This window comes from Grampus griseus (genome assembly GCF_964374135.1).
Source record: "Grampus griseus genome assembly, chromosome: 5".
In the NCBI taxonomy this organism is placed as follows: Eukaryota; Metazoa; Chordata; class Mammalia; order Artiodactyla; family Delphinidae; genus Grampus; species Grampus griseus.
In genome coordinates this window covers 105,375,963-105,396,191 of record NC_138998.1, presented here as the reverse complement: position 1 = coordinate 105,396,191, position 20,229 = coordinate 105,375,963, and the positions used below count along the sequence as shown (strand labels likewise).

At 32.7% G+C, this 20,229-nt stretch overlaps 1 protein-coding gene across 7 annotated transcripts in view; it reads left to right on the top strand.

Moving 5' to 3' along the window:
• The window catches only part of CADM2 (cell adhesion molecule 2), a 1,061,913-nt gene that overhangs the window by 729,916 nt on the left and 311,768 nt on the right, over positions 1-20,229 (top strand). For 5 of the 7 annotated variants that reach the window (XM_082654786.1, XM_082654788.1, XM_082654787.1 and 2 more), the window contains exon 2: positions 13,838-13,864. The exons of the other annotated variants lie outside the window; for them this stretch is intronic. In XM_082654786.1, the coding sequence (XP_082510912.1) occupies positions 13,838-13,864 (27 nt within the window). The remainder of the gene's footprint in view (positions 1-13,837; positions 13,865-20,229) is intronic. 7 annotated transcript variants of the gene reach the window in all.

The window sequence follows — 20,229 nt, the reverse complement described above, 5'->3', positions numbered from 1 at the left end:
ATTTTGTTTGGCTTTTTTTGTTGTTGTTTTACAACAGCTCTCTCTAGCCTTGGATTCTAACCTTTTGCCTAATGCAATTATCAATTTTCATGTAAAAATCTCTCAGTAAGTTTAAGTCAGTGATATTTTCTATTAGTCAATGAGAACTAGAAAATTAGTTATAACATCTGTTCGTAATCTTTAGTAAAAATTTAGCTCACCAAGGCCTTTAAAGAAGCATTACAATGTTTCCAAACATTTGATATTTTTCAACTCAGTTTTGGCTTTTTAGTTTATAATTCTACCAGTGTTTCCAGTTCTTACTAAGAATTAAGTTGATGAGTTAAAGCCACTTGTTCTAAACTAAATGGCAATCAGTATACTCACCTGTTCCTAAACATAATTTTTATTTAAATTTTAAACAAAAAAGTTATTTTTGACAATCTCTTGGCATTCAAGAAGGTTACAGTGTTTTCTATCCTCTTCTGTAAATTCCAGTGAAAAATGTCAACTTTGAACCAGTGACACTATATTACACTGTTTGTGTGTTTTGTTGCTTTACATACAAGGTTTTCCTTACAGTTTATTTCTCCCTAAGAGGCGGCACTTTGTTAATATGGCTGTGTACAATTTTCTGACAAGTGCTGAACCTACGCTAACAAAAAATGGTTCTTATTTATGATATGTCAAATTACTGTTCTGAGAGTAGACCTTTTAGGTTGCATTGAGCCTTTAATTTGACTGAATTTAAATGACATAAAATGCCTTCTAGTTGGGCCTTGGCTGGCATATTATATATCTCATTTCACTGAGAAACATTCACATGCAAATATGGTTTGTTTGGAGTGAGGACAATTGTGACTATCATGACTGATGAAGGCTTTTGATCACAATTCTACAAACTGAAACCTTGAAAAAGAAGAGGCTATTTGGACTGGCATCTGCAATCCCATGAATTATTTAGTTCACATTATTCATAAATCTATTTGAAGAGGAGGTTTTATGAGGTTTTGGAGTTGTGTTGCCAGTGTCAATGTATGCTGTAACTGCCTGCATGCATATGAACACTTCCTCTAAATGTTAAGTGTTCTAGAACCTGTAAAGTGTGTTACCTGAGTACTCTAGCTAAGTTAATCTCTTAGAAATGGAATCTGATGCTCAACTCTTCCTTGCTCCTTCAACCATTGGGTCTATTGGAAGGAAAGGAGCAGTGCACATAGATGATATGTAGAAGTGGGTAGGGCACATTAACAGAACACACAGTTTCCATTCCTGCTTTGTAGCAGAGCAAGCTAAAAACCCTCCTTTCACCAACACCGTGATTGTCCTTTCCTATATACTTTTGCACTGATGCAGCTGCCTGGAAAATCCTCTCTCCTCTCCTTTTTCAGGTTTCCAACCAGCTTTCCAACCAGCTGGTGAGTTGATTTTTCTATAACTTAATCACACTACTAGTGGCATAGCCTAGTTTTATATTTACATTCTTCTCAACTACTTGTTTACATATTTGTTTCTTTTTCTACATGATAAGATCTCTGAGGACAGGGATCTTGTGTTAATCAAATTCTTTGTTTCAGAGCATTAGCATCCCTGTAATTTATAGGGCATGCTCAGTAAGTGGATGTTAGATTATCTTGAATTACCCTCACACTGTATCTCCTAAATGGAACAATGCATATATCTTACTTATATTTCTCCAGGTTTTTATAAAGGACTATAACTTCAAAAGTATTTTTAAATTTGAAATATTGAGGGAAGTTTAATATTGGTTACATTTTGAGCAAAACATTATTTAGGGATTTTCTATTGGCTTTCTGCTGGCACAGGGAAGTGACTCATGTTCAGACCTAGTTTTCAGAGAGTGAGTCGAAAGGCTCAGTTGTAATTTGCTCATGTGAATTTTTAAGTAATGCTTTAGAGTTTTAAAATTAATGAACAGTTGCAGTTTATGTTGCTGAATAGATGTCCCCTCTACTTAGAGTTCACAGTATTTGATAATCAATGCTGCAAAGAAGGTTAGACCACATAATCTTTAAAGGTAGCATCTAACTCTGATATTCTCTGAGTCTCTGAAATCATCCCAGGTGGGAGTTTAGGCTTAACAGCAGATTCAAATGCAAACAACCTGAATAAATTTACTTACAGTTCGACTATTTTAAAATCCTGAGAACTGATTTTATTTTGTCTTCTTTCGAAAATATATTTTCCTATAAACTGTTGGGACTTCTCAATATGTTTATTAATGTGTACATATAAAATTATTTGTGGAATTTTGAAAAATAGCATCAAGACAGGAAAATTTCTTTCCTGGCTAGATGGATTATTGTTCCATAGATAAGAAGAATCAGTACATGGGTACTAAAAGTCAGATTGTACAATGTAAGGGAGAAGTCCCTGTGCTGGGAATTGGAAGATTCAGAACCTTCTCGATTCCCCTCCTAAGTAGCTAGTTAGTACTGAGAAAATCTTGTACTGTCCCTCAGGCCTTAATTTCCACATCTACAATTTGGAATTAACAGTGTCTGACCTCAGAGTTTCTTTGTGAATCCTATGCAGTGATAGATATGGAAACTTTAAAAAAGCATTGTTACTTTAACTGTGAGATTTGCTAATATCAACCTTACAAAATTTAGGATAAAGTGTTGTCTGTAAAGAAAGCTTTCTTATTTTAAGAATTCATTTTTAATTTGATTTAATGAAGTTGTTGTTGTAGGTCTCCTATCTTTTCAAATTTACATTCTAGACCCAGTTGGTGTGTTTGAATATATCTTTCATTCAAGGATATCACATAAGATATTAGTGCTAAAATTATTATCACTTTTTCATTGTGAATGTGGCTGTTATAGACTTCAAAGTAAAATGTACCAGCTTAAAAAAAAATAATAACTATGATCTTCTTTAACAGTTAGGTATTTATTAAAATATAAACTATTTCATATCATTATGATTATCTTACAGATACATATTTAAACTAGCAGTATTTGATATGTAAAATGAACGTATTATTCACCAACTGAGCATTATCTTACAATCGCAAACTAGCAGCTAACTTACCTGTAGCACAGTATGACATAATCTACCCACTTGCTCTCAGTAGCAATCTGAGGTAGGTACTGGGAAAATCAGGATACAGAACATATTCCTGTGTACTTGTCTTCATCAAAATGTATTTTGTCTCTCTCTTCAGGGACAAGGCTCACTTCAAAGGGCAGTGTTTGGGCTATTATTTTAAACTGCCTGAATCTAACATAAATATAAAATGATAATAGTTTTCTTAAGTGGATCTTGAAATCTACATCTTTATTTTGTATTTTTCATCTAGGCTTTTTCATCTAGCCTTTCTCCTAACATTTTGCACTAATCTAGAGATAACCATTCATGACATTCTAAGATATCTGTAACCTGATTTGCTTTTATATGTGAAATACAAAGAGGCTTGTTTAGTACATTGTAATTATGTATTTTGTAATTACAAGGATTTTCATCTCTATGCAGTCCCCTCTGCCATTTTGCCATCATATTTTAATAACACACTGTTAGAAATAACTTTGTCCCAAGATACTCCTTTGGTCAGAGTTAATTATAAACTAAATAAAGTTTACCCAAACTGATGTGCAGAAGATGGTACAAGGTACACCAACTAGATTTTCTGAAATTGAACACCTAAGACCATTTTTCCATTTTATCTCCATATGACCCAATTAATATTACCTATTGGCATTTACCAATTGAGGTAAACTGTGTTTGGAAGATTCCTCCCTCCAAATATTGAAATAATGATAGTTGTAATACTGCATTCAGAGAATATTTGACACAGATGAAAATATGTATAGTCCAGATCATATCAGTCTTTTTTACAATTACTATTCATGTTTATTAAGACTGTATTTGACACACAAATTTGGGGCATGTTGGTTTTTTTACTTCAAATTATGTAATAATTTCAAAATTACTTTTAAAATACATTTTTAAAAGTATCTAACATTCCTGAAGTGGTCCAGATTATGGTACATTTCCTTTTCTTTTTTGTGTGCGTCTTAAAATAGAGTTGTGAGACCCTCATCATATCTCTGAGAAATGTCATCTATGTTGGTCTTATTCTTGTGAATTTCAAATTAAGATGTGGTCAAAGTAGATCGTCAGTTGCTCAACAGTTGTTGTTATACCTTAAATAAAACGTTAATCATATCTTTCAAACCATACTCTAAAATTCATGTTATGATTAGTATTACTATATCAATCAAGGTAGAATAATAGTATATATTGATCCATCTATTGATCAAGAGAGTAACATAGCACCTAATGAAATTTTCCTGCAAAATAAATTATACAGGGCCTCCCTGGTGGGGCAGTGGTTAAGAATCCGCCTGCCAATGCAGGGGACATCGGTTCGATCCCTGGTACGGGAAGATCCCACATGCCGCGGAGCAACTAAGCCCGTGCGCCACAACTGCTGAGCCTGTGTTCTAGAGCCTGCGAGCCACAACTACTGAAGCCCATGCGCCTAGAGCCTGTGCTCTGCAACAAGAGAAGCCACCACAATGAGAAGCCCGCGCACCGCAACGAAGAGTAGCCCCTGCTCGCCGCAACTAGAAAAAGCCTGCACGTGGCAACAAAGACCCAACACACCCCAAAATAAATAAATTTATAAAAATATATATATATATATATCTATATATAGATATACAGAAAGTACTGACTATATCAATATAAAATAAAAGTGTTAAAAGGCAAAAGCAGAGAAACATAGGAAGAGAAGATGCCATTGAGGTTCTCCGTAGTACACACAGGAACCAACTATCAACATCCCAGTCTTACCTACCTATTTACTGTTGAATCAGTAATGAAAGTTCTCCTCTCACTCATTATGACTGTAAGTAAATTAACATCTATGTGTCAGAGAGTCTTAATTGCATAATATTACAGTAAAAACTACCAGAGATCATATCTGAAGAATTTGAAACTGACATTTCTAAATGATCACATTCCCTGCACTTGGTTTATAGAAGTGATGTACTAGAAATAGGCATCTAAGTGCTCCTTAAAATTAGCATGCCTTAAATATGAATGTATGTTAAGTGTGTGTATTCTGGGTCTGAACTCTTTTAGTGTGGATGACTTAATCTTAGGTAATCATGACCCTTCCTGATGTATGAGTAAGGATGAGATCAGAGAAGCAGCAATGTCTGATGCACAACATTCTGGGGGTCACCTTTCACCTTGCTTGAGCTCCTCACTGGGATGATTCGCTAGAGGGTAAAACCAAGTATTTCTTGATCATACTCTTATGCATGGAGAAGCTTGACTTTGCCGGCCCACTGAAATGATTGCCTTTGGATCCCTTGAAAATTGAACAAGTTACCTGCTCTACACTGAAGCAGATTAGATAGATGTCCTTAAGTTATTCCTAACCACGTTCTCTATTTGCACAGCTTTTCCAGAATTAACCCATTATCTGGTAATTAGGAGTTAGGGTGCATTGAGTTCATGTTTACTTCATAAGTATTTACTTGAATGCTGTAGGCCAAATCAGCACATGGTGCTGAGTTTCACATCTCTATTTATACATCTCAAAAAAATCTCATGAAAATATTTGATTATTTCTGTCAAATATTTTTTTCTGTTTCTGCCCCTTGACCCATTTCCTGTCACTACCCTCCTTAAGCCCAAGCTGTAAACTCTTGGGGTCCATGTAAATTCCAGGTGGTATGAATTCTCTTCCTTTACATCAGTGAGTCCCAGTCATCTATTATAATGATTGCAAAAGTGTTATCAGTCAATAAATGTGTTTACTAGGTGCTACTATGGTTCTCTGATTGAAACCATTCTCAACACTAGTACAGAGTCCAGTTATTCTTTCTAAATAAAAATAAAGAGTAATAATTACCAATGGTATAATATGAACTGAGTAAACTGTTATATATGCATATAATTATACAAAGTGATTACATAATATTGTATTCTGTGTACATATACATACATACACACACACACACATATATATATATATATACATAACCATACACACGGAGAGAATGTTTGTGTCCTACTAATTTTCTCAGGTCACCATCTGCCTTAGAATGTGAACTCTTATTGGTAGATACCATACCATTATTGGTTCTACATGACAATTGGAAAACTTTGATGGCTCAGAAAGTTTTCAACATGCATATACAGTTGCTTTACTATTTTACCATTACTATTTATAGACATAGAAGTATCATTTACTTAGCATATGTTTAAACTAGTAAAATGGAATATATTTTTAAATAAATTATTGCGTATAAAATTTCTAATTGGGGCTTCCCAGGTGATGCAGTGGTTGAGAGTCCGCCTGCCGATGCAAGGGACACGGGTTCGTGCCCTGGTCCGGGAAGATCCCACATGCCGCGGAGCGGCTGGGCCCGTGAGCCATGGCTACTGAGCCTGCGCGTCCGGAGCCTGTGCTCTGCAACAGGAGAGGCCACAACAGTGAGAGGCCCGCGTACCACAAAAAAAAAAAAAAAAAAAAAATTTCTAACTAATATCATAACTTAATAGAAAAAACTGAAAATATAGCTACAGCATCTAGAAAATAGGAAATATGACCAATCCCACTGACATTAGAATTTAGTTTTCTTAGTTTCTGTTTATAAAACATTTCTCAAATCTAATAGTTTTATGTAATTAACAACAATCTAAGGTATATATATTAAATTTATCCATCAAAATTAGCAAATGAGAATCTGGGGAATAATAGAAGACTAATATCCATTGCTATATTTTATTCCAATTATAGATTTAGGGTATTTCTAAGATAGCTTCCTGGTTTAGTAACACAAACATAAATATAACTTCAAACGATGCCCATGTACTTTATTTACTGAGAACCTTTTATTCTGGTACTGTCTCAAAGCTTTCATAATAATATATGATGGATACATCTAAGGGTTTGCATTTATTTTATAGTCTCTTCTAGAGGCATGAGTTTGAGTCCAATTTTTTTTTTACAAAGTCTTGAAAACTCCCTATATTTATCAGTGTAAAAGTCATAAGCCTTATAGGGCAGTATGGAATACAACAGAAGAAAAAGAAATTTATAAATTGGTACTGACTCATGAAGTTTGAAAAGATTCTTGACAGCAAAAGAAATATAGAATAAAGTAGTGTAAATATTTTACATGTAAGCTATCAGTGCTAAAAACAGTGGAGAGAAAAATTCTTAATACAAAATAACAGTTATTTTGATACATATAATTCTGTCTGTATAGAGTGAGGAAACATGGGAAAGAAATAATTATATAGATTACTTAATTCTCAAAATACAGTTGAATGAAGTAGTTAGAAGCTAAAAATAAACTTCTGTTTCATTTCTGCAGAAGCAAAATGGTTATTTCATAGAGGAAATTACTATGTTCCACATTTTAGAGACTAAATTTCATAAACCGAAATTTTTTCAATGGTGCTTGTTTGCCTTGCACATACAAGTAAAAATTTACTCACATAATATAATCTCATTCAATACAGACACCAATATATAACTGTGCTGTTTTATACACTGTTACATGTAATCATAGGAACATTGATGTCAAGAAATAAACCTAGATACTTGAATAATTTTAAATATATTTTTTATTGTCAGAAATTTCAACCATCTATAAAAGTAGAAAATATTATAAACAACATGCATTTCAAGATTATTTTAAAAGGAATTACAGGCAACTGGTCATTTTTCATATTTAGTTTTGTGAAAAGATAATGACTTAAAATATATTTACATTTATATATATATATATATATTTACAATACTATTATTCCACCTAAGTACTAACAACAGTTCTTTTTTTTTTTTTTTTTTTCCGGTATGCGGGCTTCTCACTGTTGTGGCCTCTCCCGTTGCGGAGCACAGGCTCCGGACGCGCAGGCTCAGCGGCCATGGCTCACGGGCCTAGCAGCTCCGCAGCATGTGGGATCTTCCCGGACCGGGGCACGAACCCGTGTCCCCTGCATTGGCAGGCAGACTCTCAACCACTGCGCCACCAGGGAAGCCCCAACAATTATTTAATATTGTGAAATATCCAGAGCTCAAATCAGGATCCAAAGTAGTCTGCACATACCATTTGTTTGATATGTCTCTTAGGTTCCCCCTTCAATTGGTATTTTTTATCCCTTATATCTATTTGCTAAAGGAACCAAATACCAAAATTCCTTGTGTGTGGTTACCCATATTCAAGGTTAGACTAATTGCATTGACAATGCATTTTTTTTTGTTGTTCCCTGTGTATACTGGACATTGGAAGTTCAACGGAGAGGCACAATTCTATCCAGATTTGATTATATTGCAGAAATACTTAAATGGTATTGTGTCCTTCCAGGAGAAGGTATGTAATTCCTGGAATTCTCCCTTTTAATGATGTTAGCATTATGTATATACGTAGGCAGCTATGTATAAGAACTTATTAAAGATTGTGGAACAGTGGTTTTTGAGTTCTATTATTTCCTTTTTATTTATTGGCTGGGGTATTTGTATTGGGAGAAATTTCCACTCATCAAATATTTGGTTACTCTTGGATATATCTCTTTTAGCAAACATTTCTTTCTCAAGCATCATTTTTACACATTTTTCCTAGTGTGAAATTTGTGTGGTTATTAAGAAAGAAGAACTTGTGAAAGAAATTAAAGTCACACTTTTTCAAGTTTTCAATTCTAACGAGGTTTAGAAGAAACTTCTCATGTTTAGATGATGTTAGTTGATAGCCAAGAAAGATGTTATTTTAAATAAATCTCAAGTGATTAGTGAAAGAATGTTACTAACTTTGTACTGGATAGTTGGAGGAAAAAGGAGGAAATGTAGGTGGTTATCTAGCCCTGAAATGCAATAATTTTAATTTCCATATCTTGAAACGACTGTAATACCATGGTAAGTATCTGATAAATTAGATGTAGTAGTACTTCTTGTTAAAATCAGTGTGATTTCCTCCTTTGTAAAAAGGAATAAAACTCTCCTGATTTTAATTAGCACTACATTGTTATACTGTATCTAATGATTGCATTTTGATATAGTGGATTTTAAAATATACATGTTCAGCATGGTGTTTTGGTTGTAATTTTGCTACCAAATAACTTTGTGACCTAGAAAAAGTCACTTATCATCTCTGGTTCCCAGTTTTGCAATATTTTGGATTTCTTAGTTTCCATTGTATTTCTTCAAGGAAGTAGTGGCAATATATTCTTATTATTATAATTTACACATATGTGTATGAGTAACTTTAATATTTAAAAAAAATTTATTGTGTAGTGTCAATGGCAATGGGTTTGTTTTGTTTTGTTTCATTATAGATTAAATTTGTGGCAAGAGGAACACAAAATATATCTGAGTATGAAGTTGCAGATGTTAGGAACCTCTGTCTCCTTGGAATGTCAGTACTTGCTAAATTTATTGCTTCTCTATTAAAAATGACAGTCCCTTATCTATAAATTTGTTTACGGAAGGAAGAGTAAACAACAGTAGGCTAAAATACCAAAGTATTTCAAAAAAAGCCTACATAATATTAAAATAAAAAGATCCACAATGCTTTAGTATTAGCTCTCTGTGAATAAATTCCAGTAATGTCTTTGCTATCCCCGAAATGTTTTATTGCTAAGTAACTTTTCAGCAAACACTTCTAAAAGCAACTACAAATCCAGTATGTTCTACATTATCCATACATTGCAAATACTAATAAAACATATCACCATTTTGTCATGACATAAATCTTAAAATTAGGAGTAGAAATTAAAAGAACAGGGAAAATGTGGCTAGGTCATACAAATTATGAGGTAGGTAAAATGTATCTAATCTCCTCTGAGAATGCCCTCATGCCCTACTTATAGTCCCTGTACTTCATTTTGAGAAACACTGTTTTAGATTCACCAATTCTTTGCAGAATTATTAATGATACCTTTCAAATAGACAGACACTTTAATAATTCAATGAACTAATTAACTAATTGGTGACATAATCAATTAATTATATTTTTACTTTTTAATCATCTGTATTGGAGTTTTCAGAGATAAACCTCATGAATATAATGCTTAATATTCACTAACCATTCAGCATTCATATGTAAATAGCTCTGGTATGTCTGTTATTATTCACGATTTTCTTCAAAAATTACATACATAAATTTTCACATTATTAATATCAGAATTATTAGCAGTTACAAATTTAACATTATAACTGATCATCTCTGGAAAAAAGTGTGAACAACTATAATGTTATAGTTACAACTTGCTGCCTTTATTATAGAGGTAAAGAAATGTTAATGTCATATCTAAAACTTTTCTCAGGTCAAAGTACCTTTACTTCCTTTCTTTTCATTTTAACTATGAACCGCTAAAATTGTATTTTTAAGATAATTTTCAGTCACTTTTGGGTGGTATGCAGTGTGCACTTTACAATTGACTTATAATTGGACTGTGCTGACAATGGAAAATCTTACAAGTATTGAACATGACATTTATGACAGTATTGCTGTCATCTTGGCTTCTTTTATGGAATATGCAGAGAATTATAATTGGGCTAACAAGCCTGGTAGCCTGGCTGCTTTCCAATTATATTAACCAGCCTAGTCTAGTATTAGCTGCCTGAACACACACAGAAACATAGAGCTTTTGTTTTCCCTTCTAGTTTATTTCGGTATCTACCCAATAATCTAAGAGTAAAATCATCTACCATCATGTAATGTTTGAGAACTTTCAATAATTCATCTCCATCCCACTGAGAAATGTAAAGGTTGCCTTCTTTGTTTTTATTTCACTAATTTTTAATAAAAAAGATGAATTTTTGTAAAAGATTAGTTGTATCTGTTAACACATTTGATACTATTGTCTCAAAAATTTCTAAAGCTTTTGGCAATTTTTCTTTGAATTTGTGCTAGAAATGTTAAGTGATAAGTTTGAATTTTAAGTAAAATGTCTTTTCATGTGAACAATTTAATATGATACATTGAAATATTTTCTTTGAAATTGAGTGAAATAATATTTTTGCATAATCTAAAAATAAGTCAGCTTTGTGTAGTCTTAAAAACAACACAAAAGATGAAAATAATTCCTAATAATTAGAATTCTGAAATCTACTAAAATTCTACCAAGGAATTAAAAACTGAATTTTTTTTTTTTTTACATCTTTACAATGGTGTGTTAGTTTCTGCTTTATAACAAAGTGAATCAGTTATACATATACATATGTTCCCATATTTCTTCCCTCTTGCGTCTCCCCCCCTCCCACCCTCCCAATCCCACCCATCCAGGCGGTCACAAAGCACCGAGCTGATCTCCCTGTGCTATGCGGCTGCTTCCCACTAGCTATCTACCTTATGTAAAAACTGAATTTTTAACTGAAAAACAAATATTAAGAAAAGTTAAATGAAACAGCTTGTGGTTTAAAAGATCCAAGGAGGTTGCACTATAGCAGTCATCTGGATCACTAGATTCTGTACTTCTGTTTCTCTCCTTTTTTTCTTTTTGCTGCTTTTCTCTTATTTTAGAGCATTTAATATACTTGCATATTTTTATCTAAGCTTTCTCAACACTTCCATTAGCAATATGTAAGGTCTTCATCTTTGTCAGTGGTTTTCTGGATAGAAATATGAAAAAATCCCTGGGAATATGCCCATCAGAAACAAAACACCAGTTCAGTATAAAAGGGATATGACACAGGATTTGTATTGCAGCATTGTTATTAGCAGTAAAACAAACAAACAACAACAACAAGAAAACAAATCTAAAAGCAGCCTGATTTTCTATCAATAGGAAAATAGTCCCATACTTCATACACACTATAGAAAAATATAAAACTATTAATATTAGTGAGTTAGAACTCGATGTATTAACCTGCAAAATGAGGGAAAAGCAGACTGCAAAGAACTGTGTATAGTATGATCCTGTTTATGGAAACAAAATGCACAAAGTATATATGTTATTGTTTTTTATAAGAATAGCAAAATATATTTTTATAACATTAGCAAACTGTTAATATTGATTATTTCAGTAGCAGCCTTTGGAGAAGGTTGAGCTATTGTTTTTTTTTTTGTTTTTTTGTTTTTTTAATCTATGTCACGTCTTATTTTTTGGCATTTGTCAATTTGTAATAAAAATAAGCAAAAAAATAGAAGTATTCATTAAGTAGGAGCAAAATTTCTTGGTAAAATTACTTTTAAAGTTTAAGTTTTAATATTAAATATTTTAGGGACTCTAATGGCTGACAAATTTTGCCATGAACTGTTATATCACATTAACAATATCACAAAAACATCTGGTAGTTTAATTTTGGGTCTTTGCTTTTTAAAAGAAAGTTAGTTTACATTATATTCATAACAGTATTGTGAACATTCTCCCTCTCCAACCACTTACCTTCATTTTAAAGCTGTGGAATAAACAGAGTTTGAATGGGTTTTTGTAAGGACTTAAACAAGGTTTCCTGAAATAATTTTGCTTTTACTTAGTATGTTTTTATGTGAAAAAATGTATTATTTAAAAAATATAATGTACATTTTTTATGAGCTAGCAGAAGATAAATAAAAGATAATGTTTGTGATTGTGGATAAAAATGAAATTCTGTATGAGTAGTCTGGCATGTATCTAGACTTGCTAGAAATTTTTCTTTAGCTCTAAATAACTTGAATCAGAAGAAAGTGTAAATTAAAAGTTTCCATTTTCAGTTCATAAGCACTCAGTCTAAAACCTAAATTAAACTTCACTGGGGTCAGTATGCAGGCTAGAGACTGCCTATTTCCCAGTTAGGGGATGGACCACTTCATCTTTGACATCATTTAGAGAATGAAAAAGCACACCTTCCTCTGTCAGTCTTCCTTTTTAAATATTTAAATCAAAATAGAACATATTACTTCAAAATGTTTGGGGCATCTAATTGTGCATTTTGTCTAGAAGTTTTCCTTTGAGTAAAGAATTCTCCTGTCAGGACTGTTCTAGTTTCCTCATTCAGTTTACTTCTGCCCCAAAGTGTTTACCAATAGATATAATAAACTTAAATTTCTACTTCTTAATGAAAATAATGCCATTTAAAGTAATGGAGTTTTCTAGTTTCAAAGCTATGTGATCAACCAAGTACCAAATAGCTGAAGTTTAATGAATCATGCAATTTTGATTTGGCTTTATAGACCTGATATTTGAAATCCAGTTGGTGACGCGGTGCCATAAATCCCAATAGTGTAAGGTAGTATCTTAGAGCACAGATTTTAGGTTCAGGCACACCTAGGATCAAATCCCAAATTTGCTTATTTCCAGCTGTCCCATAGTCAGCAAGTAATGTAACTTTTCTAAGTTCCAGTTTTCACATCTGTGAGGCAGTGATAATAAAACTTACTTCTTGAGGTGGTTAAGTGGAAGATGTATGGAAAGTACTCTCAACTCTCTCTGGCATTTAAGTAAGCACTCAGTAAATACAAGTGAATGGCCCTTGTGATTTATCCAAACGTATGGATTACATTTTAATTGTTAAATAAAATGAAATATATTTAAACTATATATTAGTATTTTTAATTGAATTATTAGCTAAACTTTAGAGTTAAAAAAGACAAAGAGAAAGAAAGATACACCGTTCTTAAAAAGAATTTTGTGCCTTGTGGTGTTTGGTATTTGCACTCTGTGGCTCCTATCTGTTTTACTCTTTCTTTTTCAAGGACTTTAATCATATACTAACAAAATATAACCAATTGTCATTTTCTTTGTTACAAGTCCTATTCATCTAAAGTGCATTGTTGGTGTAATCATAAACGTATCATTTTAGACTTTCATAGTGATAACATATCCCTTTTAGAGACTCTGCCTAATAATCTAATATGTTTGTTCTCTTCTTCTTGTGCAATCTTGGTACCAGCGGCTGCTTCAAAGAATAAAGTTAAAGGTGAGCTATTGTGCATTCTGCATGATTTACCATGATTGTTTTCTGCTTAGTCTTGTGCATCCTCTTAAATGATAGCGCTAGTTCTGTTCGTGATAATACCTGTTCATTGTGTAGATATTAGTTGTAAATTTCTACAAATACAAGTTATATCATTTTAATTATTCAGTTTCTGATATATGTCTGTGTTTCCATGATTATTTGTGAGTTTATTTTCTTGTTTTATTTCCCACTTTATTCCAAGTGGAATAAAGTGCTTTTATGCTTAACATTTTGCCTGTTGACCTCAGTTTCCTTGATAAAACTGTGAACTAGAAAAAAAATACAGCATAAAATAAAGCTGATGGAAAGTCTGAAAATTGAACATGCCTTCATAGAATTATGTGAAAAGAAAATTTTATCCTTTATTAAACTCCAGTTTTCTATTTATGGCTTTTTTTTATCCATTTCCTAGTTGTATTAAGTTTCATTTGCTAGAATCCTGAAAATACATTTTCATGAGAAAGGATGTGCTTGTCTAAGGCCAGAATGTCTCCCTGAAAGAAAAAGACTTTTGGCTTGATGTGTCAAAGTCTTTATGGTTTTTAAAAGAATTCAAACGTGTGTGTGTGTGTGTGTGTGTGTGTGTGTGTATGACATCTATGATAGTGTCATAGGTTTATAGTTTATGTGTTTCAATTTCATGTTCTCTAGAACAATCTATATATTTTTAAAATGTTTTCTCCTTATATAGCAAATATATATACATATTTTTCTCTTTCATTTATTTTTATACAGCAACACTGTAATAACCTTATTGGTCATATATCTGTTACCTTCAGTTTCCTCATCTACAGAGTGTGAAAAACAATAAATAATTCAAAAGGTTGTTGTGAGGGTTAAGTAAAATATGTAAAACAACAAGTAATCTTCCTGCTGCTACTAGCATTTTAAACAATGCTAACTTCATTTTGCTTCTCACAAATGGGCCTCTTCTTTGTGGAGAATTTCTGACTCTTCATCTTCATTATTCACTATTGCCCTGCCTAATTTCTTCATCTGTGTGCTCAGGAGAAATAACCAGGTGGTTTTGTCTTTCTCCATTTCTCATATTCAGTTCTACCACAAGGCCACCCTTCTCTATTATTCCTTCCCCTCCAGCCCTGCCCTCCCCCAGGTTGTAGTTTTACAGCTAGTTTTAACACTATACATAGATTTATGTTTGGAGTGTTAACTGATCCCTATTTATAAGGCTAAGCATTTAGTGTGCAACTACTATTTTCCTAGGAATGTATTTGTTTTATAAAACACTAAAAATATAAAAGATGAGATGGAAAATTTCTTGTTACCCTTTGTTTAATCCTTCATACTTAGCCTAGTCTCTTTTTCAATAAGTGTGCTAGAATTAGCCAATTCTTGCCACAGTAATTTTCTGTCTGTGGATAAAAGTAATACACTCATGAAACAATTAAGAAATTACTTGACAATGAGTATATATTTATGAAATATATTTACATAATAAAAGATTAAATGTACAGTTTTAGGAATGAAGACTTAAGAACAATGTACAAATAATGTGTTAATTGTGGGATATAGAACTTGAGTGTAAAGGGAGTTAGCAAGATTTACATATTGAGGTTGGAGTCCTTGTTCTCAGAGAATGCTTTATGTGGCAGGTGGGGCTTGAACTGATTGTTGAAGGATGGGTAGTATATATAGAAAAAAGTAGTACATAGAAAAAGCAATTTGAAAGCATAAGTAAAGGTATAGAAGCAGGAATGAATATAGTTTATTTCATATAGTGAGGTCACCTTTTAAAAGAAGAAGGCCTGTGTTTTATGAGAGTGGAGGAAGTTAAATTTGATCATGGAGTGATCATGAGTCATTACTGCATTTGATTACATAAAACCTCTCATAATTATCACATCTGTGTTCACTTTATAATTCTTGATGGACAAGAATAAAAATGATATAAAATGATATAAAAATTGATATTAAAATGATGGACATTTTTTATTGATATAAAAATGATATAAAAATGATGGACAATAATTCAAATTACAATATACAGGTTACAAAGTATTAGTACAGGAAACCAATTCACCACTGAAGGATTACAGCCGTACATTATATTATAGGTGTCTGCAAAGTGACATCAGGACTCAAGCTGACTAGGATTTTGCAATACAAACATGTTTATGTGTCCGATTTAGGATGCCCACGTTGCCATCCCTGTTGTTCCACACCTATTCATTTTATTTGAATCTCTTTTTTTTTTCACTTGTGTACAAGCCTGCAGGGGGCTTTAGGACACAGTTCACCCTATGCCTGTATTTTTGCATCTACAAGGTGTTATAGAGACAAGAAATGACACTTTCTAAAATCAGCTATGCCTCAAGTAGAAATTGAAATTTTATTTCTAATGACTGAGACAGATATGTATTATGTAGATAATAGAGAGAAGTACCCAATGCTTTTATTGTCCAATTTCTATGTCAAGGCAAATGGTCTTCAAACAGGAAAAAAAAAATGAAAAAGAAAATGTGGGTAAGAGGAAAATACAACCCAAGATAATATAAGAGCAGATTGCTTAAAAATACTAATTCTCCTGGCCCAAATAAAGTACATCCCAGGGAACCCGGGGAAGTTTTGTAGAGGATAACAGCTCATTCATTTATTCTCATGGAATCATGCAAATGTGGGGAGCTTCTGCAATATTGGAGAGAGGTATGTGCTGTGATATTTGTTAAGGAGAAAGGATTACATTCGAGAAACCATAAACTGGTAAATTTGACATTACCTTCCCAGTAAAATTATTAAACTCTTAAACAATTTGTGAGTGCTTAGATTAAAAGGATTCTATAGGAGTTAGTTAGCAGTTACTAGTAATGGCATAGAAAATTACCCTAATTTTCTCCCTCTCTTTTTTAAAAAATATTTTTACACCAGTGTCCAAGGGCAATATATAAACATGTACTATTTGAATTTCATCAAATCATGTAGCAACTCATTCCTTATTTTGTAGAAACTGTCATTCTGAAGTTTGCCAGTTATTCTTCAGTGGTCAAATCAAATGGTGGTTCCCCAATCCTCAAATTACTCGTTTTTCTGCTGAATATAATGTTTCTTTTGATTTTTCCACTTCCCTTGTTTCAGTGTCTCTGTTACAGGTTTCATTTTCTTTTAACTCCTCTTTGCCTCTTTCTTTCCCTCTCCTCTTCTATCTTGTTCTGGAATATAGGTTTCATTCAGGTTAATCTTTGATCCCTAAAGAGATCACTTCTCACAGTGTTTCAGTTCTCCACTTCCTTTTTTGAGAGATGACCTTCACTTCCTACAAAATTTTAAAAGCAGCCATTTTGTGCACTATTGAGTACCCATAACGAACCTCCCTCACCGTTATTGAATGTTAAGAGAAAGACAAATGATTCGATCAAATTCCTCCCCTAGAAACTTAGAACTGAGAAGAGAGAAAGGAGCAACAGGAAGGAGGAGAGATGGGAAATAAATTTCGTGGCTGTGAATTTCGTATGTAGACTGAGTAGGATGATGAATTAAGACTGAGAAATAAGAGAAGAATGAGCAGGAATGTAAAAGAGTAAGAGGTTAAGAGAGTGCCCTCATGGTGCTTAAGTCCCTTGTTCTAATAGAAGGTTCTGTTATATGCTTGCCCTTTGGGTCTCTGACAAAGCTGTCTTTTCATTAAGCTTTCTAGATAGGTTTCTCTTGCTTGTAATCAAAAACAGAACTGATTAATATAATTGTTTTTTTTCTCTAAACTTTTCTGAGTTCATTCAGTTATGACTTTTCTAGACTTGCTCTTACTACTAGGCTCATATCTGATATTCCTGGCACCCTGCTGAACTGAATTTCTAACTGAATATTAAAAACTGAAACTCATATTTTTCTTTGTAAATCTGAGCTCTCAGGGTTTGTTATGTCTTCTCTTGAACAAATATTTACCTAATTTCTTAGTTTAAAAGATTGAAAATATCTTTAACTCCTCCATCTTAATGGCACCCATAACCAGTCAGTTATCAAATTGTCCTAATTTTATGGGAATAAAATTATTGTCCTAATTATGTCCTAATTTTACTATGGGAATAGAAGCATTTCCATATATCCCTCTTCTTCAAAATCACTCATTCCTCAGAACTTGCCTGGAGTAGTTCTAACTTGTCTTCTGATTGAATTCTCAACACTCTACAATCTATCCTACCTTCATATAACACAGTGAATTCATATATCTACACTCTATAATCTATCCTACATTCAAATATCAATAAGATCATCAATGCTTTGCCACTTAGAGATAGAGAAAAAGGTAACAGAGTATTCCTAAAATTTCTTTGTATAAAGTGATTTTATTTCACTCTATTACAGATGTATAGACTAAATGTATCTTACTGATTAATATTGTTCCAGAATCATACACAATTTCTAAATAGTTTTAATGCAGTAAATATATTTTTATTGTTCAATCTGATTTGTAGGCTTTATTTTTTATTCAAAATTTGACAACTATAATAGGGATAACATTTTATGCCATTTCTAGAATACCAGCCTTTAGCTATTCCTTTCAATCAGATAATCATAATTTAGTGCTCAAGTAAAAATTAACACAATTATTCTGACATTATATAAGAATTTAAAGATAATGCAGGACACTCAGCAGTCTAAACTGAGATATATGTGGTATGAGAAGAATCAATATTTCAGTTTACTGTATTTAAGTAATAGTCATACATAATATTATTAAATACATTATTTATTTAGGTATAAATATTAAAAGTCTGCTGTTCAACCAAAATATGAAATTTAGCATACCAGGTTTCCCATCACATTACATCTTTTAAGGGTGAATTGAAAGGCACATAAGAGATTGAAATTGAGGCATTGCTTCAAACTATTCTGAGATTTTATCTTAAGTGGGGCACCTATGTTTCAGTTTATACTATATAATATACACTGTATATTAAGAAGCTCCATTCTGTAGTCAGAACTGCATGGGTCATATTCTGGTTTTTCAACTTACTTGATTTGAACACCTGGATAATTTGATTATGTTCACTCAACATTCAGCTGTAGTGACATTTATATGTAACAATGTATAAAAGGATATTAACCTAAGGGATGGCACATAGTAAACACTCAGTAAATTTTATATATTATTATTGTTATTATCATCATTACTATTATTTAAATAATGTCTGTAGAAAATAAAATGAAAAATCATGTAGTTAAAGACAAGTCCCAGAACTAAAACTTCTCTATGAGTATGAACTGTATTTCATCTTCATGGTAGCATTCATATGTTTATATTTATTATAACATTAAAATAAACACATATAATTTAATGTGAGGGATCCACTAGATATATGTATTTTTTCTTTCTTCACATTTAAATATTAAAATCCAAAGTGTATAAATGGTATCATTAAAGAATTTCAACTCAATATCAAAAGAAAGAGAAAAATTACAAAAACTGTGTCAGACAGAGGTTTATATAGTACTTAAAATGTAAAAATTACTTGTTTTTATTATCAGTGAAGAAATTGAGGAATAAGGCTATATATAACTTTTGTGGAACACATCCCTTAACTCCTTTTCTTGAAGCTATATTTGGATTTTAATTTTAAAAATGTAAGGAATTATTCAGACTCTTGCATAATAGCTATAAAATCTTCATCAAAAATAACTTGAGACAATTATTGGAGCTTATGTTTGTTTATCCCACATTAGGCTCATCTGAGGAAATATGTTGGGAATGTTAGAAATACGTAAGGAAATTTAAAAGCATGGTGTGTTTCTATAACATATTCACTAAGGGTTCTAGGTGAAAGGCCCTGAGGTGGTACATTTTAGAAGATTGAGATTATTTTCTTTTTTTTTTAAATTTATTTTATTGAAGTATAGTTGATTCACAATGTTGTGTTGATTCCCACTGTATAGCAAAGTGATTCAGTTATACATATATATACATTCTTTTTTGTTTTTGTTTGTTTTGTTTTGTTTTGTTTTGTTTTGCGGTATGCTGGCCTCTCACTGTTGCGGCCTCTCCCGTTGCGGAGCACAGGCTTCGGATGCGCAGGCTCAGCGGTCATGTCTCACGGGCCCAACCACTCCACGGCATGTGGGATCTTCACAAACTGCAGCACGAACCCGTGCCCCCTGCATCGGCAGGTGGACTCTCAACCACTGCGCCACCAGGGAAGCCCTATATACATTCTTTTTCATATTCTTTTACATTATGGTTTATCACAGGATATTGAATATAGTTACCTGTGCCATACAGTAGGACCTTGTTTTTTATTCAATCTATATATAATAGTTTGCATCTGCTAACCCAAACTCCCAGTCAATTTCTCCCCCACCCCCCTTCCCCCTTG